Source organism: Pipistrellus hanaki, assembly GCF_964339955.1.
Source record: "Pipistrellus hanaki genome assembly, chromosome: 2".
NCBI classification, from domain to species: domain Eukaryota; kingdom Metazoa; phylum Chordata; class Mammalia; order Chiroptera; family Vespertilionidae; genus Pipistrellus; species Pipistrellus hanaki.
Genome location: NC_140504.1, coordinates 180,670,002 through 180,694,753, shown reverse-complemented (window position 1 = coordinate 180,694,753; position 24,752 = coordinate 180,670,002). Strand labels below are relative to the sequence as shown.

The 24,752-nt window shown below is 45.4% G+C and overlaps 1 protein-coding gene across 4 annotated transcripts; it reads right to left on the bottom strand.

Moving 5' to 3' along the window:
- Positions 1 to 20,709, bottom strand: AK2 (adenylate kinase 2; the record flags this gene model as incomplete). 4 transcript variants are annotated; one of them, XR_014794161.1, is made up of 8 exons in its annotated part: positions 20,507 to 20,709; positions 11,055 to 11,180; positions 9,225 to 9,335; positions 9,002 to 9,096; positions 4,512 to 4,584; positions 3,048 to 3,243; positions 777 to 1,044; positions 1 to 593 (listed from the first exon to the last, which is right to left on the bottom strand). XR_014794161.1 is itself a non-coding variant. In XM_084874372.1 (7 exons), exons 1-7 carry the CDS (start codon positions 20,603 to 20,605, stop codon positions 1,040 to 1,042), a joined length of 705 nt encoding a protein of 234 aa, XP_084730498.1. In that variant the 5' UTR covers positions 20,606 to 20,682. The 4 variants fall into 4 exon arrangements, 3 of the variants coding, with proteins under 3 accessions (XP_084730498.1, XP_084730497.1, XP_084730499.1); XM_084874372.1 differs by having other exon boundaries at positions 1 to 1,044; positions 20,507 to 20,682; XM_084874371.1 differs by lacking the exons at positions 1 to 593; positions 777 to 1,044 and having other exon boundaries at positions 2,868 to 3,243; positions 20,507 to 20,682.
- Between the last annotated feature and the right edge of the window lie 4,043 nt (positions 20,710 to 24,752).

The window sequence follows — 24,752 nt, the reverse complement described above, 5'->3', positions numbered from 1 at the left end:
AACTTTTACATACTTTATTGATTTAGAGGCCAAACAAGGCAGTATTTGGTCTTCAAGAAAGGCACCTCATTGAAAATACATCACAGTGCTGTCGGGTGATCCCAGTCACAGGATGTGAGGACCGGAAGGACAATCTTTGGATGATGTTGCTTAGGACACTCGCTCATTTATTTGAAGGGTCCCTTCACACACCATGGATGAAAGAAGGCAAGAGCGTGGAGCTGTGGCACACACTGGGTGGTTGCTGAGAGCGGGTGGTAGGTCGGCAAGGGAGTGAGATCGGCCTGCCCCCCCACCCCCCCATGACTCCTGTAAACTTGATTTGCTGGGCCACCGCCCCCGAGAGCACACCCTGTATCTCTTTCAAATGCGGAGATGATTTTTTGATCACAGGGTGTGGGGAACCAGTGTCAGTAGTCAAAACCTCCTTGTCCCTGGTTATAGGACAGAGAGGACAACAGTTTGATTTCCCGCCTTCCTGGGCTGGCAACCCATGAGGTTCTGAGATAAAAACTGAGGTCTCAGGGCACTGGCTTTAAAAAATACTGTTACCAGTCCAGAGTAAATGAAAACTTGATTCCTTAAAAATGGTGCTGTACCTCCATATAGGTCTCAGGGCACTGGCTTTAAAAAATACTGTTACCAGTCCAGAGTAAATGAAAACTTGATTCCTTAAAAATGGTGCTGTACCTCCATATAGGTCTCAGGGCACTGGCTTTAAAAAATACTGTTACCAGTCCAGAGTAAATGAAAACTTGATTCCTTAAAAATGGTACTGCACCTCCATATTTCTACTTATATCCTCCAATCAGTCTTTAAAAAAAAATTAATTACTCACACTCTTTAAGACTCATACTATATGTGAAAGAAATCACGTCACTACAACACTGCTGCCCTTCCAATATTTTTCGTGAGCCCTTCGTTACTCTTGATTCTCCATCCTTCCCCTGACCACCCCTCCCCTCTGCCCAGCACCTAAAAGCAGGGATCACGCCGCGGGGTGATGAGCAGTGGTGCAGTCACGCCTGGCCTTCTGTTACTAGGCTGAAATAGAGAGGAAAACAAGAGAGAACAAAATGGGTTTTTAAAAACCAAGTAAACACCAGAGAAGGCTGGCATGCACGCCCCAGCAACCAAATGCATTAAACACTGGGCATTTCTCTGCCAGGTGAACGCTCCCATGCTTGCCGAGGTTAAGGCTCTGGAATTAAATGAAGCGAAAATTGAATCCTAACCACCCCCACAAAGGCACACCCATCCCCACATCTAGCTTTTACCCGCAGCCCAAATATCACACACGTGTTGTGCACGTTCGCACAAGTAAATGTACAGGAAGGATGACAAATATTTAAGTAAGGATCATGCATGTTCAATTAGCAAACATTCAAGGACTGCTCGACTTTGAGGCCAAGTGCCTGCCACTGTCCCCGGTCAAAGGGGAGTAGACTCCAAGATTCACGAGGCCACTTCATCCAGAGGATCCCATTCCCTGCAGACAGAGCTGACAGTTTTGGTTTCACTCCTTTCCTTTTCCCATTCTCAGAAGTCATGTGCTTCCCAGAAACACCACACACCAGACTGGGCGGAGGGATTGGTTTACAGCCAGGGAAACAAGGCAGAGCAGAGCCAGCAGACACTCACTTACACCAGACACAGAGAGAAGCAAGACAGCCACGTACCCACGCCCAGCTTCCAGGCAGAGGACAAGCCCTCCGGTAGTCCCGAGAGAGCAGGGGAGTTCAGGTAGGGGGCACTTGGCACTTGAGAGTCACTGCACTGCGTCAGCAGATGATGCCAGGGCAGGAGGCATTGTTTACTGGACCTGCCACTGGTTTTCTAATGGTTTTTCCAGAGGCTGCTGCTTTCATGGTCCCTCCCAGCAGTCTGTTAATTTGTCCATTTGCCAGGAATCACACCAGAGATCAAAAGGCACAGCATGGAACCCAGGAAATGCTTTACAGTTGGGGAGCTGAGTTAGGCATGGAAGTTGGCTACTGTCATAGAAGATTTTATTTTTGGGTGATCTTTTCTTGGGGAGTCTGTGGCCACCATCATCATGAAGTAAGGGGCGAAGGATTGGATCTGGAAGGGAGAGGTTTGAGTTTAAAAGGTATACATCTGATTTGTGTTTCGTATCCTGGAGAGTGACTGGGTTTGAATAAATTCTAATCAAAACGAATCCAAGAATAGACTTCCTCCAAATCACTGTTTTGTTCATCCTTGGAAACAGGCAAAACATAAAAATAAAAACAAAAGGTACTTTGAGGAAGCATACTGACTGCTCTCAGATGCCCCGCATGGGTGTTCAGAAACAGTCTAAATTTAAAAGGATCTGTCATCTGATTTAATTCTTTGGCCACATGTAGTTTTCAAGCACAGAGTCCAAATGATCCCTATTTTATAGAACCATAATGCAGACCACAAAAATATTCCAGCTTGGCCTGGCTCTTTCTCTGATGACACCCTCTTCCACTAATTTCTGGAATCCGTAATTTAAGTACCTTTTGACTTCCATTTAGGGGGGGAGGGAATCAATGAATCCTGTCCATACATGGACTCATGAGGCTTTTCACCATGGGCTAGGAGACAGGTGGAATTCCCTGCCAACAATCTGCCACCAGGCACTTGGGCCCTGCCTGACCACACTGACTTCTAAACAGCTGTTGGAAATGGAATAAATATCAGGGAATGGGGTACCTGGCAGATATCTGAGGTAGATATTAGTAAAAAAAAAAATCAAGAATATCTCTAAAGAAGTTAACAGCTGAGAAAGCTACCTCACCTATAACCTAGAAAGTAGAGAGTGTACACATACCTGTACCAACACACACATACAGATGAGATGAGAGTTGCACATACACCAAAGATACATCAAGCAAGTGCTTTTTTAATCAATATATATTGATTATATGATCAAATGATATTCTAGCTGGCTTGAGGAAGCTTCCTTCTGCCTGGTCTGCCATTCCCACCCACTCCCAATAGGGACAGGAAGAAAGAAAGTCCTTTATAGACCCAGCATTAGATAAACATAACCAAGTCTTTACATGTGGCTTTGGTGAAGGCTGCTAGAATGCTCGCAAACACAACATCAGGGGTCTGGGAGGCGTCGATGGCAGCGTGGATGCCTCGTTTCTTGTAGTACTCCACTAGCGGGGTAGTCTGCGTGTGGTAGCCCTCCAGCCGGATTTTCAAGGCCTTCTCATTATCATCTGATCTTCGGATCAAGGGTTCCCCAGTGATCTGAGAACAGGAAGAGGACAATGGAAGGCCAGGACTGTTAGCCAGATGCAGATTTGAGCTGCTGTCTGATGCCCAAATCCATTGGAGGGAAAGACAAGACAATCTAGACCAGTGTTTCCCAAATTTCTCTCATGATGAGAATCACCTGGTGGAGTTGTTAAAACACAGATTCCTGAATCCCAACTAAGAAGTGCTAAACTAGAATTTTTGGGAACATATAGGTAAAATTGTATACTTAACTAGTGCTCTAAGACAGATGTTATATACAGAGCACTAAGTTAAGTATGCAATTTTACCTATATGTTCTCAAAAATTCTAGTTTAGCACTTCTTAGTTGGGATTCAGGAATCTGTGTTTTAACAACCCCACCAGGTGATTCTCATCATGAGAGAAGTTTGGGAAACACTGATCTAGACCATACAAAATCAGGGATGTATTAGCAATTATCATCTTACTAGAGGCCCAATGCATGAAATTCGTGCAAGAGTCCGGTAGGCCTTCCTTCCCCCGCTGCCGGCACCAGTTCCCTCAGGCACCCAGGACCCGGGCTTTCCTCTGGCTGCCGGCAGGCACCCAGGACCAGGGTTTCCATCGCAGCCCCGGCTTCGTCCAGAAGGTCATCTCAAAGGATGCCCAGAAGGCGTTATTACACTTTTATTATTATAGTTTTGCCTAAGTATTTTGTGTTTACTAGGGTGTCAGCCATCAACAATCTGAAAGGAGTAAGTGAAGTGCAAAAGAACTCTGAATGGTATAACTACTCCGTGAAATGTGACAAAATTAACACATGATGGCGTTGGAACCCATATGAGCTGATGAACTTGTCTTACAGACAAAGGTTAATACAAGAAATGCTTACTATTGCTTGCATGCTCTAAAACATACAAAACGGACGACTTATGACAAATGATACAGTGAGCATGTAAGAGGCTCTCCCTTCTACACCTGCAAGCAATTAAAGACTGTCATAAGAATGTGACAGTCTAGCCAAAATATTCTGAATCTTCAGGGACAGGAGAATCGCTAGAGAGAGGACATTCTGAAGATAGCTGGCACTGGTATCCACCTCAAGGTCGAGCAATAAACCAGCTGGAGAGATGCTGCATAGATGAGCCACAGCCCATGTGGTTTACGTGACTAATATTTCTCATGGTTAGGTTAGTAATACTGGTAGACACAGAGGGAAGATGGAAAAAACAAAGAAAAAAAGAAAAAAGAAATAAAGGGGAAGGGGGAAAAAAGGAAATGTCCTGTTCTGGTCTACATACGTCATCTTTCATGGGCTCCTTTGGGGGGTTGAACTCCTCGTGGTAAGAACGGCCACTCAAGGGGTGAATCAGCCTGAAAGACAGCAAAGAAACACAAGTCAGGTGGCCTAAAAGAATCCTGAACTGCAGGGGTCTTCAAGGTGATGAGCAGAGTCAGGGAAGCTGGGTGTAGGACCTTAACCCATCAGAGAACGCGGCTATATGCAACTCTTGCTTAAGAAGATACTGGACTTATGCCTGAGTGGGTATGTTTCCTATTCTGACCCCACATTAAAACGATTGTCCGGCTGAAGAGCTGGTATAACCACCTCATTCAGGATTTGAAAGAGGAACTCTGGTGCTGGTCTAACACAGCCATTCATTCTATTCACCCGTTTATTCAATGAACATTTACTAAGTGCCTAGTCCCATTCAGGCTTTAAGCTGAATCCAGGGGCTACAGAGCAACCAGTCAAGTTCTCTGCTCACAAGCAGTGCTTAATCCGGGGGGGGGGGGGGGGGGAAGGCAAATGTGGAAATAAATAACCACAATAAACCAGGCAAACCCTTAACAGAGATTTGTGTAAAATGCTACGGGGGACAGAGGACAGAGAAACCAACCTTATTTTCTAACCTAGTCTGGTTATAAATCCAGAAAGGTGCTACCGATGCACACACCACCACACGAAGCAGCACCGTTTGGGATCACGTGGATAAAAGAGAGCCCATCCACTGCCGTGGTCAGGGCGCTGGGAAAATAACTCACTAAACAAGTCATGGAATCAGGAGCTCAAGAAGAAGCACTTGTTTGGCACTGGAGCTGCATCTGTGCTGTGCCCCCTTAGGCAACATGTCTGTGTTACTGATTGGGTGAGGCCACGCCACAGGAGCCCAGAAACCTAAGAAGGGAAGGAGGCAGGCCAAACACGGCTCAACAGCCAGGGCCCACTTGCTCAAGCTCGTGTGGTTTCCCAAGTCCGTGCCAACCAAGGTCTGCCTATTTAATTGATGGCAGCTCTCCTCAAGGTCTATTAGACCAGAACGTCCCAACATTTTTCAGCTCTTGGCATGCACAGAAATACAGTACTCCAAGGGCTATACGTCCCTTGCTCCTCCAAGGGACGTATAGCCTCCCCACTGATCTGATGGCTGAAGGGATCAATATCTCCGCTCATCATGTAGGAAAACTGTGTTAGACTTCAGAGCTGCAACTGTGTAAAATATGTTGTGCTTCAATAAGCGCATTTTTGGGGGGCCAAGTGGTTCATTTATAGCATAAGATGGTTCATTTACAGCACTGGGGAGAGGAGAGGTGATGGCAGAGCAAATTAGCTGCACTGAGTGGGCCGGTGACTGCAGCATGTAAGGTGAGGATGGGCCCTCCTGTATTTCAGCTGTGGGAGGGGTTCACTGTGCACACTGGAGACCAGGGGGAGGGAGAGTACAGACTGCCAGCTTAGCTATAGCTTTCCCTTTGGGAATGGGGTGGCGTGAGATGTGGATCCTATTTCTTCCCTTTCTGGAGAGCCAGCTGGCAATAAACACGACTCTCCTGCCCACCTCTCTACCTCTCTTGCTCACTCCCACATTCCCTCAGCCCTCCAGTTACAACAATAGTACTGCTTCCCAACTCACAAACATCATTTAAAGAGGAATGCAAGGCTCATTCCTTAAAAGGGAAAAGAAAGCCCATTCTCCAAGTTCTCAAAACAGAATTCGCCTTAAGGTCCAACTAAAACAGCTCTATGAGTCACAGAGCCTGGCTTCGAGGTGGAGGGCTTGGGGCTGGGAATCTGCAGTCACTGGGACCTTGAGCGCGGCACTTCAGACACCTGTATTCTCACCCACGGAATGGGGCGGTAGGAGACATTAGGCTAATTATACCAGAGAACCAACTGGTAGGATAATTAGGATACTAGAGAGCCAACACTGAATAGGTTAAAACCCCAAACTACCATCCATACTTATTCAAGAAATCAAATAATGACTCATAAATTTATCAGAAGTGAGGTCTATGCTCATTCAGAAGGTATCTAAAGGGAGGTTCTTAGCATGTCAGATTTAAATAAGATCCACATTAAACTACTAGTTCCTGACTTAATTCCAGGGCAGAAAGCAGGCTCTGGTGCCAGCTCTGTCACTGCCGTGCAGAGGGAACCTGGAAACAACAGCCTGGCTGTCCCGTTTCCTCCGCTGCGAGGGAGGAGTCACAATAACCCACTCACTTCCACACTGAGAGACTGAGTCTTCACTGCTTCACCCTCTACAACCCTGTGGTTTGTTTTTCAGAATCTTTACCCCAACCGGCCACGCCCAGTTAAAAGCCTCCACCGCTTCACATGTGGGCCAGGCAGGCTGCTAGGTGGAGTCCTTGTCTGTTTCTCCTTTCCCCATTTAGCCTGTATGCCAGGACCAAGCTAATGTTCTTAGAATGTTGTTTTTGCCACAATACCTTGTGGCTTAAGAACATGCCAGGATTCCTGACTCTGTCATATCCTTGGCCGACCTTCCCCAGTCTAGCTCCACCCTACCTTCCCAACAGCACTCATTCTTCTGCCCAGTGGCACCCCCCCCCCCCCTGTCCCCAGGCCATTCCTCCAGCTCTGGACAGACCCCTGCCATCAGCCCCAGTTAGAGTCCCTCCCACAACCCATACTCATTCTGGCATCTACTCCCTTTGGGAAAGCCAACAGAATTTTCTTTATCCGGGAAGGTTAGTTGACATACACCTCTCCAAGGCAGCTTTCTCCCCTCCTCCCAGACTCTCTTCTTGGACTTCCTACTATACCAACAGCTCAGGTTCAGGTATGGTTTGTAAACTCCGAGCTCAGATGTGCATGTTGTTCTTTTATACCCTCTTCTGCTCCCTGGCCCAGAGTATGGTACTGTGCTGAGCACAAAGCAGGCACTCAAGAAGCTGGCCCAACTGAATTAAAGGTCTCCAGTGTCACTTATTACTATTAACATTTGCTTTGCATATGAGGGACCCCAGGCCTGGTAAGTCCCATCCTGTCAACCCTACCACTACATCAACTTTGTCTACCCTGTGCCAGTGGGGATGCAAAGAAGGAAAAGTTCCTGTATTGAAGGAGCTCATGGAAGAGCTAGGAACATGAAAATTGGACACTTGAAAAGAAAATTACTGTAAGATGATCCCACTGTAGCTAATATAACCTTATAGGAAACCACCTCTATCATGCACTCTGCTTTCTGTTTACATGCCTGCCTCTCTCCTTGAAGATCTGGACTGCAGACACATGGAAACAATGTTCAACCTCATTAGGAAATCAGAGTAATAAAATTTACAATAAGAAAACAATTTCCCCTTAATTAAGTCCAAAAATTTACATGTATTATGATGGTCGTAGCATCAACTTGAAAGTGAACAACTGGAAGAAATACAACAATAAGGAAACGATTAAGTAAATGATGGTTCATCTGTGAAAAATCATACAGCAAATAAAAATAATGGTCATGGATGTCTGTTTCCATGACGTACACTGACCATCTTCCTGTGATTCCATTAAAAATGGCCAAGAAATAAAAAAGCTAAAGCCCTCAATAAAAAAAGGGTGGGAGGATCTATTAGTGGCTGAGAGCTTTCAACATATTTCTGGGAGGCACAAAGCAGATGGCAGAGGATTAGTAAAGCAGGACAGAGGAAACTGCCTGCCATCTTTCACAACCAACTCGTTTGGATGCAGTGCCTTTGTGTTCAATGTTGACTACTACAGAGAAACAAGCATTTTAAAACAAAGCAAGCATACACACAAAATAACAGTGGTTTTGGCTACAGTGGCTGTATGATGAGCAAAATTTCCCTTCATTTTCTAAACTTTGTGTAGATGGTCATAGTACTTGTATAATTACTAAAAACCCTACAGCAAAGTATGGCAATTCCAAATGAAATCAGATTTTAAAAAGCACTAAAACAGAGGTACACATGGAAAGAATTTAACACTTCTTAAGCACCTACTAGAAGCAAGGCTTTGAATGATGCACTTTATATGTTATACTAGAGGCCCAGTGCACAAAATTTGTGCATAGATAGGGTCCTTAGTGGCTGCCAGCTGCCAGCCGCCAGTCAGGGCCTCCCTTTGTTCCACGCCCACCCTGCACATCATAGAGAGCGATCGAACTCCTGGTTGGTCAAACTCCCGAGAGGACACTTTGCATATTAGGTTTTTATATATATAAATAACACACACAGTAGTTCCTCAAACAGGTATTATTATCCCTACTCTAAATACAAGGAAACAGCTTCAGAGAGGTTAAGTCATTTGCTTAGAGTCAGAGTAAAAGGGTGACAGAACTGAGATGCTGTCTGACTTCAAATCCCTTACTCTTCTTTCCACATCCCATCTCATCACATCAGCAGATGTCACCAAATAAAATCAATCCATGTTGAAATGGTATTAAGCTTCATGACTGGGATTAGGCAAGAGCAGTTCCCATGGTCTGACTAAGCTCTGAAGAAGCATGAAAAAAAGAGACCTTCTAGGAACAAATACCTTCCTGTGATTCTCCGGATCAGCAGGGAGTCTGGGATGCGGAACTCAATCACAGAATCAAGCTTCTCTTTCCTCTTCTCCATGAGGTCGTCAAGCTGTAAAAGAGTGTGTGTCCCACCTAAGCTACCGGAGCTTGATCAGACCCATTTCCCTCAAAGGAATTAAGATATTTAGGGCGACAGATCATTATCATGCAATGGTGATACAAAACCAACCCACTCACCATTTCTGCCTGCCTCACAGTGCGGGGGAAGCCGTCTAGAAGAAAACCATTTTTGCATGGAGGGGTGTCCAAATTCTTCTCAATGAGCTCCACGACCATTTCATCGCTCACCTGGAAGTCAAGGACAAAACAGCCTTGGGTTTAAATCCATAAACTAGGTGAGCGGTCACCAACCAGTGGATCACTGGTGGTTCACGAAGTCTGAAAGGTTGGTGACCGCTAAAGTGGGTGACATTAACCCAATTCCAAGGTCACAAATTTGTGTCTATATAACCTGACCACTGCAGGAGACGGTCGGGGTTGGCCAGAATGCAGAAAGGCTCCAACTCTCCTGTTTGCCAATTTTGATTAGGCTCACAGTTAAAGTGACCCGGGGACCCTAGACAAGAGACAACAGAGAAGTTCACTGATTGGCAAGATTGGGTTAGCACCAAGGAACTGAGGAGCCAGCCCAAAACACCTTTGAGCCTTTGTGAAAACCCCAATGAGGACCCCTCCCGGCTTTCAAAGCCTGGTTTTCCTCCTGGGCCTTCAGAGAAAGGGTTCCCTGCTAGTATTACAGTGAAGGCTGCCCATCTTGGTAGCTAATGCTCTTATCTTCCTGGACCAGCTGTGAACTTGGGGACAAAGTGTAAGCTTTGCAACTAAGTGAAGGTTGGAGATAAGTAATCTCATTGCCACATCCCAACTTTTACTCAGTACAGGATCTTCTGCCAAGACCCAAAGTCCAGAATAGCTAGCTTTCTAGCTTGACAGGGCCTCACTGACATGAAAGGAAAGCTGGAAGCAAACAGACAAATGGACAGGCGGGCAGGGGTACCATTCCATACAGGCACTGAATCTCAAAGCCTGACAGAAGTATTAATTTGGGGATGGAGGCAAAGCCCAGCACCTTCCCTACCATGTTAAATAAATATAAAAAAGCCAGAGGGCCGAGACCAGTTTGGCTCAGCGGATAGAGCGTTGGCCTGTGGACTGAAAGGTCCCAGGTTCGATTCCGGTCAAGGGCATGTACCTTGGTTGCGGACACATCCCTGGTATGGGCTGTGCAAGAGGCAGCTGATCGATGATTCTCTCTCATCGATGCTTCTAACTCTCTATCCCTCTCTCTTCCTCTCTGTAAAAAGTCAATAAAATATATTAAAAAAAAAAAAAAAAAAAAAAAGCCAGAGGGCCAAGCAAAAAAATGACTTCTAAAGGTGATTTACAGAAGCCATGTCCCAGAATAACCATAACAATTAAGCTCTGGCACTAATCAAAGAAGATTTAGTAGATAACAGATTTTATTTGTCCAATCAGATTAACTGGACTAGAAACAAGAGAAAATACTATTATACCTCCCAAACAGAAAGGATTACATCTGTCAAAAGCAATTCCTCTGATAGTGACACAGAACAGAGTCACAAAAGTAGATTAAAACTACCCTTTGGCTCCTAAGTCCTTTCTTTAACACATCCTTGAGTTCTGGCCTAGCGATTTTTGGCCCTAAAAATTGGGTTTATTACACACTGCATCCGCACAGAGGAACCTCCAGACTACTGTGAATAAGATAAGTGCCACAAATTCAGAGCCAAGTAACCTGCTTCTTTAAAAGCTCCTTTGATGTGCCAGTTTGTTCACACGCCCTGGAGCACAAGGCTGTCCAACAGAACTTTCTAGTGATGGAAACATCCTGTATCTGTGCTGGCAAGCAAATGAGACTGGGGAACTGGCTTTTATGTGAAATTGAATTTAATTTCTATAGCTCCACAAGACTGGTGGGAACCATAGGAGGCAGTGCATACATAGACTCTGAGGAATATCAATATTCACTGGTACCGCCAAACCTACCAGTTTCCCGGCATCCATAGTTGCCTTTAGCTTTTTCCCCAATTCTGAGCCAGAAGCCACCATGGCCCTCAGCATGTCCCCAGTAGCCAGATGGCAGACACAGTAGTTTTTGGCCAATTTGGGTGCCTGTGAAGGAGAAAACAAAAACCAAAATTCAGTTACCACTGCAGGCCTTAGAGTCAGACTTCCTGGGTATGAACCTGAGCCAGGAACTTATTGGTTGTGTGAATTTTGGCAAATGTCAATTTTCTTACTTGTAAAAGGGATAATAAAAGTACCTGTATTATAGTCTAACATATAATGACATGACATAATACATGTAAAGCACTTACAGCAGTACACCTAGCACACAAGAAGCTGTCACAAATATTATTTTCACTCCTTCCACTAGATACATTAGTGACATATAAGCCTGTTTCCCTATTATAAATGGGAATAAAAAAAGTAGTATCGATACTTCACATGGTCACTATGAAGTCTGAGTTCATGTATATAAAGCACAATGCCTGGCATGTAAAGGATTGAATGTGTGATTGTTAAGTGCTGTGGCCACTGGCCTAGAGGCAAGGTGAAGAACACAGGTTTCCCGCAGGCAGACAGTTCTTCCCCTTCCCTGGCACCAGGTAGCTGCATTATCTTGGCCAAATCTCAGAGGCTCAATTTCCTCATCTGTTTAAAACAAAGGCAAAAAGGCTCCATCAAGGAAGGTAGCTGTGAAGGTCAGATGAAATATATACAAAGAGGACGTGAGAAACAGTAAGCACTTGTTAGTTTGAGGAGGCAGTAAGGCCTTTTAGCTAAGAGCATGGCCTACCAATGGCTAGATAGAGATATGTTACTTGAGAAAATTATATCACCTTTCTAAGTTTCAAATTCCTCTACGTAAACAGGAAATGGTAATAGAACCTACACCACTAGGTTCATGAGATTATATAGAATTGGGCATATGCAGGGCCAGGCTCATAGTAAGTGCTGAGTGAACATTAGCCATTACTGTAACCCCTAACCTAAGTCCATACTCATTTTTACAGAAATGAATTTACTCATTCATCTATTGATGTCTCTTCCAAGAACCCTCCTGGGAGCCAGGGAAACAGATGAATAGAAGACAGAGATTCTGTCCCCTGTGAGTTCACAGTTTGGTGGACTACACATCAGATTGAAGACTAGGAACAAGAGACCCTGGACAGTTCAACATTGGTTGAGAACAAAACAAACCAAAAAACTTGTATCAATTCAAGGAGCTTAATAATTAGCTTTCTGGCTCACTTGTTTTGTTAAAAAAGTAGGCTTGGGTCCTTGTTCAAACCAGTTATTGGGAGTTTTTGTAGGTGCACATAATAAAAACTTAACAGATGGGACCCAATGCAGCAAATTCTGGTTTGCGATTCATGGAATGATTCAGTTCAAGCAAAGAAATGACTTCAGAGCAAAACAGAATTCAAATCAGGTGTTAAAAGCTCTGGGAAACTAATGAAGGTCAGGACCCTCTGGCCATGGTAGGCCTTCTGGCCTTCCAGACTGCCCGGTGGCCACATACCCAGAGAACTGTGCTTGTCTGCCAATCTTCTCCTTGGTTGTTGAAATTAACTAGGGGGGAAAATGTGAAGGTCAGCTTGTTCAAGGGGAAAGGCTGACGAAACACCAGAAAAGTGCTATTAGTAGCACAAAACCTGACTGTTCTATTTGTATCCAGTCCATCCCCAAACTCCAGGACTCTCTGGGCTATTGCAGGTGACTGGATTCTACAGCTACAGGAAGAACATTCCAATAGGGAAGACATGTCATTGCAGACTAACTCTTTATTCCCTGACCGTGGGCTAGTTACTTAACTTCTTAGAATCTCAGTTTCCTCATCAGTTAAATGGGATTATGGATAACATCTACTTCTTAGAGCTGTTGTGAGGATAAAATGAAATAAGGACTCAAAATATCAGACACACAGTAGGCATTCAATAAACAAAAGACCTCCTTTTATGTATTTTTTTTTTTTTGCATTACTTTCTTTTAAAAAGCATATTTTTATTGATTTTTTTAGAGGGAGGTGAAGGGAGGAGAGATAAAGATTGACGTGAGAGCAGAATATCAATCAGCTGCCTCCTGCACATCTCCTACCAGGGATTGAGCCCACAACCGGGCATGTGCTCTGACTGGGAATCGAACTGGCAACCTTTTGGTGCACAGGACGATGTACAACCAACTGAGCTACACCGGCCAGGGCTCTTCTTTGCTTTACTCTTTACTTGCAAACTACAGAAGCTTGAAGTAACTTTACCATATTTCCCTCATACTTAAGCTTTTGCTTTAGAGCAATGCTACTCCAAATCACAAGGGGGGCCATGGAGGGAGGGTGCTCCTAAAATGCAGAATCTGGTTCTATAATGTGGGGCCTGAGAACATGTACTTTAAAAAAATATATTTGTTACTGATTTCAGAGAGGAAGGGAGAAAGAGATAGAAACATCAATGATGACAGAGAAGCATTGATTATCTCTTTCCTGCACTGGGAATTGAGTCTACAACCCAGACCTGTGCCCTGACCGGGAACTGAACCCATGGACCATTGCTGAGTCTGAGAAATAGGCCCATCACCTCTATGAGAACCCTGTGGGGAAGGGGATGGACTTTGGGAGGCAGGCATGGGTAGTAATGGCTAAAACCAATAGGGAGACAGAACAGTAGCTTTAGTGCTCTCAAACTTCAGTGTGTTATCACAATCATCTGGGGCACTTGCTAAAATACAAAGCCAGGCCCACCCTTAAAGTTTAGACTGAGTGTGTTGGGCTGCTGATGCACACAGTCTGTGAAGCCCTGGGAAGTGGGGGCAGACTGGGCTTTCTAGTGGGACAGATCTTGGGTGGGCACCAGATTTACAGTTTACTCACTGTATCCCCTTAAAAAGTTATGCAGCCTTCTTAAAGCGTCAGTTTCTACATCCCTAGATACAGACAACCACATCCACCTGCAAAGCTGTTGTGGGAATTTAATGAGATTATATATGCAGAAGCATTCAGCATGGTGCCTGGCATTTAGGGAAGTAAAGGGAGCTATCAGTTGTTCAGATCTGATTTCATCTCAAACTTTCTTGAGACATCCTTCCAGCTCATTTTTCCGGCTCCATCTCTAAGGTTCCTACATATGTAGCTACCGTGTTTCCCCGAAAATAAGGCATCCTCCGAAAATAAGACCTACTCACAGGTTTCCTTCTGAGTGAAATTAAGGCATCCCCCGAAAATAAGGCTCCCCCTAGGCTAAACATGAGAGATTTGGTCCACTGATTCTGAAAGAAATGGAGTCAACGGAATTCACCAGGAAATTCAGGAATTGGATTGTTAGGATGATGTTCCAGAAGATGATGTTCCACATGATTGTCATTGAATAAATGAGTAAACTCTTGATACTGTAGGATTCACAGTTTGTCTGGTTTGTGTTGACAACTACCGTACTACCGCACCGTATACAGGTAATAAATTTCCTTTATTTTCATTTAACAATAAATGTGTACTGTATTCTTCTTCATGGAAAAATAAGACATCCCCTGAAAATAAGACCTAGCGCATTTTTGGGAGCAAAAATTAATATAAGACACTGTCTTATTTTCGGGGAAACAGGGTAGAACCATCTCCTAAAACACTGTTGGAAGGGTTATGCCACCCACTCCTCTACCCCCAACACACGCATTCAGGAGGCTTCAACATCTCCCCAGTGCAATGGGGAAGTCCATATATCTTAGCCTAGCACTCATTGTCCTCCATAATCAACTTTCTAGACCCCCAAGTTCTTTAAATTTACCCCCACAAATCCCATTCTGTATTCCCTGCGCGGCTGCAAGCAGCTGCTCTATGTATAATCCTCAGACAAGAAATAAGTCTCTCCATGGACATTAGCTCAAAGCTCCTCTCTCTGCAGGAATACCGTTTCCCTTCCCCCTACTGGTCAACCTCTATCCTTCCCCACAGTCAAATGCTGAGCTTATCTCTCCACCCAATTATCCCCTCTTCCTCTAAGAAGTCTTAACATCAGCGAACTGAGTGTTTACAACATGCTAAGCAATTTTTCCATGTGTTGTTTTATGGTATCTAGTATCCATAATATATTACAAATCCATGAGGTAGGAATTATTTTTATCTACATTTTACAAATGAAATTCAGAGGCTAAGTTGCCCAAGATCACGTAGCTAGTAATAATAGTTAGCAACAGGCCTCAAGACTGTGGAGTCCTAGCTCTTAACCATGATGCTATAGGGCAGTGATTTTCAACCTTTTTCATCTCGTGGCACACATAAAATTACTAAAATTCTACAGTACACCAAAAGATATATATATTTTTTGCCCAACTAATATTTGCCCAACTAATCATCCACACCAGACAGCTATTGCTGTGTTGGCTGTCATTTTTAAAAAATGACAATCTAGGAAAAAAGAGGTCAATGCCTGACTAATCGGGTTTTGCATGTTTTAAAATTCTTACGGTATACCAGTTGAAAATCGCTGCTATATGGCCTTGTTAAATCAGAGCCTTAGTGGCTGTCCTTGGGAAAGTGAGTGTGTGGAAGAGAGCACAGGAGGACGCCACAGACCTGGCAATGCTGTTTTTTGCTATGGGTGTAAGCTACACAAATGCATTCATTCACATTGTGAAATTCCATCAAGCTGCTTGCTCACGACATTTGCATCTGTCTCTCAATATAATACTTCAATATAAAAAGTTTTTAAAAAGCACAGAAACCTATGCTTGAATTTCAGCTCTGCCTCTTACCATGTAACCTTAAGCCAGAGATTGAGACTGTTTCCTTGTCTATAAATTGGGGATATTATTACCAAAATCACTGAGTGGGTAGGAGGAAGAACAGAAGACTGTCAGCAAATTCTAGTTCTTGATCTAATCCTGAACTAACCTAGTCACTCACCTGTCCCTTCCCACATGGGACTTTGCACTAGCATGTACTGTTTGCATGAATGTTCACTTCTGCCCCTATACCCTGACTAATAGCGACAATGTAAGGTGGTGACTGCTGCTCAAGAATCAATCTGAGTTCAAATCCTGCCCTCGCTACAGTATGAGCATCTTGGGGGAAGATACAGCCTCTGGGCTTCAGTTTACCAGTAAAAAGGCATGGGTAACAGGACCTGCCTCTTAGGGTTGTGGTCTTAAATAATAGAACACATGTAAAGTCTTTGGCCGGGAGTCTATTACATAATCGAGCAAAGGATGGCTATTTTGTATATTATACCTCCTCCTCCAGGGCAAGAGCTGCTCTCTCCATCTTCAGCACCAAACTTATCCAACAAAACATGCTCAGGACAGGAGAAAAATCTACCCCAGGGCAGCAGATAGCAGCAGAAAGAGCAGGAGCTCGAGTCACGCGGTGCAAGATCTGCCAAGTACTTGCTACGTCACAGAGAGGACAAGCCCTTTGAACTTCAGTTTCTCTAACTGTAAAAGGGAAAATGAGTGTCACTGCGCGGACATAACTGACAGAGCCCGGCTTGCAAGATGACAATTAATTGCTTAAGTGTGCCTGGCCTTGACTTGGTATAGACTGGACACATGAAAAAAATGTGAAGAGGAGCTAGCATAGACACATCTATGTTTTGGCCGTACTGTGGGAACATCCAACCCCAAAAGGAACACAGGGAAGTAAGCTCATTTAAATAAAATAACCCATGTATTCTACATATTTTAAACATCATTAGTTGATGAAAAAGCAGGCAGTTCCTGGCCAGTGTGGCTCAATAGTTGAGCACTGCCCCATGAACCGGGAGGGCACTTGCCCCAGTTTCGCTTGCAGGCTGGATCCCCAATGGGAGGCATGCAAGAGGCAGCTGATCATTGATATTTGTCTCTATATACCGCTCCCTTCCTCTCACTCTAAAATCAATTTTAAAGACATATTTTAAAAAAAGTTTTAATAGGAAACATTTAATTGCAGTCACGCCAATATAAAATACATTGAGTTATACATGTATAAAAAGATGTACTAATGGGAAGAAAACAAACATTACTGAGCACAAACCTAGGTTAAGGATTTTATATCAAAAACTTGCAAATATTTACCATCAGGGGGCAGGCAGGCAATGCAAATGAATGAAGTAGGGCAAATGTAAGAGGACTCTGCAGGGGACCAGAGAGCACATGAGCCATCCAAAGCAGCCTCACCATTCAACTGCATGCCAGGCCGGATCGGAGGCCGAGCCACCAGATCTGACTTTTCAAGAGAAGCTAGAGATCTGGATATTAAGTGAAATTTCACAACTGAAAATTCTGTGTGGTCAACTTATTTTATTTATTTTTTATGTGTTTGTTTGTTTGTTTGTTTATTTATTTATGAGAGAGAGAGAGAGAGAGAGAGAGAGAGAGAGAGAGAGAGAGAGAGAGAGAGAGAAACATCAATTGGCCACCTCCTGCCCACTCCAGACCAGGGATTGAACTTGCAACCTGGGTATGTGCCCTGACCAGGAATCAAACCTGCCACCTTCTGGCATACAGAATGTTCTAACCAACTGAGCCACACAGGCCAGGGCTCAACTTATTATTTTGGAAGTCGACAAATAAAATAAACAAATCAGAGCTCTGGCTGGTAGCTCCATTGGTTAGAGCATTGTCCTGTTATGCCAAGGCTGCAGGTTTGCTCTCTGATTAGGGCACATATAAGAAGCAACCAATTAATGCATAAATAAGTGCAACAACAAATTGATAATGTTTCTCTGTCTCTCCTTTCCTCTCCCTCTAAAATCAATAAATAAAATTAATTAAAAAAGGAACAAATCAAGCATTTATCCTGCCTTTTCTATACACACCATACCAAATAGCAGGTGAGAAGTTTCTCTTTATAGAAACATTTCAGTTAATAAACAAAAAGAGAATGATACATTTAGAACCGCACCATTTTGCCACCCACAATGAATTCTGGAACCGGCATCATCAGAGACAAGCAGACCTGACGTGGCTCCTAATGCCCAGCACAGCACCACCTGTGTGAGCTTCAAAATTGAACTCAGGTTTGTTAAGTGTATGATTAAACTACCAATTTACAGGAAATAGAGAGGAAAGGGGAAGATGTTAAATATGTCATGGAGATACAATAAAAAATTCCCAGAAAGAGGGACACTTCTAAGACAAATAACTTAGTTTCTCCCCCCACCACACACAAAAACACAAAATGGCAAAAACAACAAAACAAACCTACAACAAACAAACAAACAAACAAAGCTAGGAGGCAAGCTGTAAATTAAGACTTAACAATGATCACATTTGTGAGATAAAGGGAAATGTGAACATCGACTACTAATAAAAATCGTTCATGTTTTAAGGGAATATTGTGCTTGTTTACAAAAAATAATTTATCTTTTAGAGATACACATTGAAATATTTGCAAATGAAATGTTATAATGTCTGGCTGCTGCTTTAAAATAATGAGAAGGGAGAGTAAATGGGAAGGAATGGCCACCAGCTGATGGGGATTAAGGCTGGACAATGGGTGCATGGGGACTCATTATACCATCCTGACTTCTTCTGTGTATTCAAACTTCATAATAAAGTTAGGGAGCATCTGTAGGCTAAACGCTGCTGTAGGCTGCCACTTTGCAGCCTCTGATTTATGAACACTTTATTTTTTAACTCCATAAAACTACAACCACCTATTGTTCCAATTAGGAAAAGCTGTATAGAGGTTAAGTAATTCATGTAAATCTTACCCCTCCTTCAAGTCCCAGCTCTAATTACATCCTCTACTTCAAGCATGCTTGCTCAACTTCCACAAAGCCTGACCAACACCCACATTGCTGCACCCTTAATATATCAGCTCATAATTTTTCTTCAACTCCTTCCGACTACATCATCCTTTATACTGAAATACATCTGAATTGGGAGGGTTGAGATGTGTTACTAAGATGAGGGAGTCAATAACTATTGAACACCTACTATGTGCCAGGATGTCATTAGGTACCTACAGGTGCTTTGCACACACATATAACATTATCTTCCCAGATCCTCGTTTTGGTCTACATGGGCACTGCTCTATCTAAATGAGTAAGGCAGTAAGGGAGGGGACCTACTTCTCATGTGAGAACACTGAGGTTTGGAAGTTACAAAGTTTGCTAGACTATACTGCCTTTGTCCCAGCACTGAGCTGGGTTATCCATTCCACCACTACCGGGCTTCTTAACTTCAATATGAACTAAGAAGAAAAAACAAAACAAAACAAAAAACCAATGCCTTTGAGCTACCCTGTTTATACTCACAGCAAAAATCTGCAGAGTCTAAGACGACAGGTTACCTAATAACTGAGGGTAGGAGAACAGGAAAGAGGAGACTCAGTGTCATTAAGGGCAGGTGAATTAGGCAACAGTGAGTTCCAAGGATCAATTAGCCCTGGCTGATGAGAAAAAAGGTTAAGTGGTCCTTCTTGACCTAGTAGTACCCAGATCTAAAAAGCAAAATCACAGGAATGAACTGAATCTCCTCTTCTCATCACATGAACCTGTATTCACCCATTTCCAGTATCCCCATCAAGTACCAAGGAATGTGCTGGGTGCCACAGGGGTCCCAAGAATGAGCAAGACAAGATGATCTATTTACCAAGACTTTGCAAGTATAGTAAGAGAAGAGTGGGCACAGAGCAGTTCCCAGAACCCCATTCATTTTAGCAGCAAGAGCCTGGGGCCTGGGTGGGGGAGGGGAGAATTGCCAGACCTTAGACCCCAGGGGTTGATAATCCAACCTATGGGCTTCCAAATCCTAAATAAGATCATAAATCCCAACATGGGTCTATGGGCCCGTTCCAACCCAGACCCCGAGTGAGGCCTCACAGTCTGCTAGGGCAGGAGGTAACTTCAGACTCCCAATTACTTGGAGCCCCAGGGCTCCTGAGGTTCCAGGCTCCATTAAGCCAATTTTGCTAACTTTGGAAAACCACCTGCCCTCTCCGGGCCTGTTTTCTTACCTGTAGATTGAGGTACCCTTTCCCATCCCCTCCCCCCTTACCTCCCCAGCTTAACTGGTTCACGCGGGTCACACCTCCCTCCTCTTAGCAGAAGCACAATCAGCATATGCCAGCTCCCACTCTGCCCCGAGCTGGAGATGCTCCGCCGCCTTCAGCCATTAAACGATCCCCTACCCCGCGTGCCTGGAACGTAACCCCGGGCAATGCACTCCCAAGCAGCAGGGAACCTGGGGTCCCTGCCACCGCTCGGGCTCGCCCCACCCTTCAGTCCTCAGGCCTCCGAACTCCACGCCTCAAGCCTGGACCCCTCAAGCACGCTCATCCTAACTCACACCTCCCCGACCTCCCGTTTGGACCCTCCCCCAAAAGCCTTGCCAGCGCCCAGACGCGGCCCAGAGCGCCCCCGGGATTCAGCCCGCGGCCCCGCGCCGGGGCCATCCGGACCTCCAGCTGCCCTGACCTTGGGGTTCCAAGGGCTCCGCCGTCCAGCGCGGCCCTTCTAGCTCACCTGGGTCCCCTTGCCGGCCCCGGGCGGCCCCAGCAGCACGGCCCGGATGCCTTTAGGACTCTCTGGGGCCGGCTCGGCCGCGGGAACGTTGGGAGCCATGGCTGCCAAAGCCTCCCACTGCTAACCGCCTGCACACCTCTCAGGTCCAGCGCTTCCAGGCCAGCGCGCCACGCACGCACGCACGCACGGCCCCCTCGCCGCTCACACTGGCCCGTCCTCACGCCTGTCCCGCCCCCGAGCGCGACGGACACTCTAAGCGACCAACCACGCGGCAGGAGTAAGGAAGGGGTGGGCCCTCGTGAACCGAAGGGGGTGGGGCTCGCGGCGGTTGTGCCGAGTGGGCGGGAAAAGGTGAAGCCAGGCAAGAGGGCCTCTGGGAGTCGTTCTGGCTGGGCTTCTTGACAGTTAAAGACGCCGGCAACTCTGGTGATTCCGATGAAATTGCCCGTGGGAGTGTAAATGGGTGCAATCGGTTTTAGAAGACACATTGGCAATAGGCATCAAATAGCCTTTGGTCCGGCAGTTTCTCTTCCAGGAACTTAAAGGACATAGTCCAGGGTGTGCATAGACTTGTGTAACAAAGACACTAATTGTAGCACTTATAACAGCCTCAAAGCCCCAAAACTAACAAAAACACAAAGGTAGTATCCCAAATGTTCAACAATAAGAAGTTGCTGAAATACATGGTAACAAATGTGTATCCTGGAACCCTTCTCTCCCCCACCCCCCAATCCCTCAGCCCCCAAGATATTTAATCACTTGGAAAGATGTCCACCAAACAGGAAACAAAATTGCAGATACAACAAAACTCCAATTTTGTTTGATAGTTATGGTGTCATTACATGAACTTCTCCCCTTCTTAGGGCACTTTTATATTTTCTAAAAGTTCTATAATGAATTCTAGAATAAACATATTACTTTTATCATAAGAAAACGACCTTTTTAAGTCAGGGAAAGTTAGTTTTTTGCGTGTCTTTTTTTTTTTTTTTTTTTTTCTCTCTCTCAAAAGAGATGACCATTCTTGGACAGGGAAATGATTCCCGCAGCTTTTTGGTGTGTCAACGTCTCACCCACACCCCCTATGAAGCAACCCCTGAAACTCTGGCAAGAGCAGCCCCAAGGGCCCCTTTGGACCTCTAGTCCAGAGTGTGATTAGGAAACAATTACGTTTCCCCACAGGCTGATAGCAACTCATTTCCCACATCCTGGGAACCAGCTTGGTCTCTTCTATTTTACCTCACCTCACAAAAGGAGGGAACATCCGTTCCTCATCTCCACCCTGGTCCCTCGCTCCATGAGGTGCCTGACCTGGAAGGGGCAGGACCTGTGATGGCCGTCTTTCAGGAAGATTTGCAGTGGCCAGCCCAAAGTCACCCAGAGGCAGAGCCCCACGGCTAGGAATGACAAGGTGGTGCCATGAGGGTTGGGGTTCATGAGCACAGGGTTCATGGGGGCTGGGGTGAGGGTGGGAAAGCAAGCATCTGTTCCCGGGAGGAAGCTTCTTTGTGGCCAAAATTCACTCCAATCCAAGAAGACCAGAGTTTATCAAGGTTGGCCCAGGGCTCCGGCAAGGGGCACAGGGGCAGCCTTTCCTCTCTACCAGCAATGCCTACAGCGATGCTGACCAGGCATGGACCCCACCCCGCCCCCAGGAGGAAAAGCAACTACGACTACACATTAATACACAACATGTAAGGTTTATTTCTTCAATTTTTAAAAATATGTTTTATTGATTTTTTAAAAATATATTTTATTGATTTTTTACAGAGAGGAAGGGAGAGAGATAGAGAGCTAGAAACATCGATGAGAGAGAAACATCGACCAGTTGCCTCTTGCACACCCCCTACAGGGGATGTGCCCACAACCAAGGTACATGCCCTTGACCGGAATCGAACCCGGGACCTTTCAGTCCGCAGACCAACGCTCTACCACTGAGCCAAACCGGTTTCAGCTGTTTTATTGATTTTTTTACAGAGAGGGAAAGAGGGAAATAGAGAGCGAGAAACATCAACGAGAGAGAAATATTGACCTCTCCTGCACACCACCCAGTGGGGATGTGCCTGCAACCAATATACATGCCCTTGACCAGAATCAAACCTGGGACCCCCCCAGTCCGCAGACCAACTCTCTACCCACTGAGCCAAACCGGTTTTGGCTATTTCTTCCATTTTTAAAAATGTTCTAGGCTTTGGGGCATGCTAAGATCTACAAAGGGAATACTGAGAGCCCAAAGGAGGGAGGGACTCCCTCATTCATTTATTCACTCGACTATTAATTTTTAATAATAACTGCTACCACCTACCTGTTATTGAATACCGGGTGCTTGCACTGCGCTCAGCACTTCACCTGCATTATCTCATCTCGTTCTCACAACAGCCTTCATATGTGGCAACTATTTTATTATCTGCATTTTTCTTAATTGACGAAAGAAAGGCACAGATTGGTTGCGCTCAGGTCCCTCTGACTGCCTGTGCCCATCACTGCCAGGGAACAAGAAGGCGGGCTTTGCAGATATGGGGCTCAGAGTGCAGATGGGTTCCAGCTGGAGGGATCATGAAGGTTTCTGGGAAAGAGAAGGGCCTTGAAGGGACAGGGGATTTGGCTTTGGGGTGGAGGATATTTCAGGCCGAGAGAACGCTGGGAGCAAACTACCAGAGGTGAGAGAGAGCAGGGGGTGCTGTGGTTTCTATTCAGCGGGCTCTGGGGAACCAGGAAGTTTCTTAGGTAGAAGAGATTCACATTTTATAAAGATCACTTTCAGGACAGACTGGAGAGGAGAGTAAGAGATGCAGGGTGAGCTAAGAAATATTTCTGTTAGTATTTTGTAATAGGCAAAATAATGCTGTCCACCCCCACCCCCTACCCCCAGTCCTGCCCAAGATGTCCACAACCTAATCCAGGAAGATGTGACCATGTTATCTTGGATGGCCAAAGGGACTTGGCAGATGTGATTAAGTTAAGGATTTTGAGCTGGAGAGATTATCCTGGATTATCTGGATGGGCCCAATTTAATCACACGGGTCCTCTTAAGAATATGAGGGCGGGAGGAGAGCCAGAGGAGATGTGGTGACATAAGCAGAGGTCAGAGTGGTGGGATTGCTCGCTGGGGACCACAGATCAAGAATGCTGGCAGCCTCTGAAGCTGGGAAGCCAAGGAAACAGATTCTCCGCTAAAGCCTGCAGAAGGAACACACCTTCTGCTGAGTTTTAGCCCATAAAACCCATTTTGGATTTCTGGCCTCTGAAATGGTGAGATAAATTTGTGTTGTTCCAAGCCACCAAATTTGTAGTAATTTGTTACAGCAGCAACAGGAAACCAACACATGTTTTTTTGGATGCAAGTAACAGAAGTCTGGCTGCATTTAGCAAGACAGGAGTTCACTGGGAGGGTGCAGTTGTACAACCAGAGGGCTCAGGAGTGATAAGGCCAGAGGTGCTTTCCTAATCTGGCCTACAAGGTCGTACAGCTAAGTTTATCTTCATCATTATTCAAACAGGCTAAATCAGACATTTTTAGAAACAGCGGAAAATTCCAAACAGCAGTTTTTACAAAATAGGGGTTTTCCTTCTCATTAACTGCTCTTTCTGGGACCACTTGTTTCCCACCTTTTCGCTGGGGATGACTCTAGAGAAGGCAGAGAGCGAAAGAGAAAGCGTCTCATTTGAGGGCCCCAAGGCTGAGGTCCTGACCTCAGGAAAAGAGAAGCAGAACAGTCAGCTCCCGGCTGCCAGAAACTAAACACCTGTGCTCAGAGGGGAGCAGAACCGTGGGAACGTAGAGTGCTGAGCGAACAATTATGGGTGACTGAGAAGGGGGTCCTGGGCTTGCCTCTCCATGCCCTGAGGGCAGCTGGCATGGGGAGTGGCAATGATAGGAATCCCAGACAGGTGTGGGACATCCTAGAGGAAAATCTATCCCTTTTCCGGAGGTGGGGGGGAGGGGTGGGGAAGATGGGGGGCCCAAGAGAGACAGGATCTCAGAGACCCATCCCCCACCCCCTGATGCAGGGCAAGGACCCGAGACACCCCCCTGAAGGCCCTCCCCCCCCCCCCCCCATGACCCAATGTGCTGCAGGGAGTAGCAGAATGCGTAGCTGCCCATTGTGTGTTGGGGGATAGTGGGCACCGGTGACCAACAGACTGGAAGAGGCCTTGAGGGGCTGCCTGTGGGCGAATGAAATGGAAAGCAAAGGGAACCCAGGACATCCCCTCAGGCCTCTTGGGAGGAGCTTGTGCAGTGGGTAGC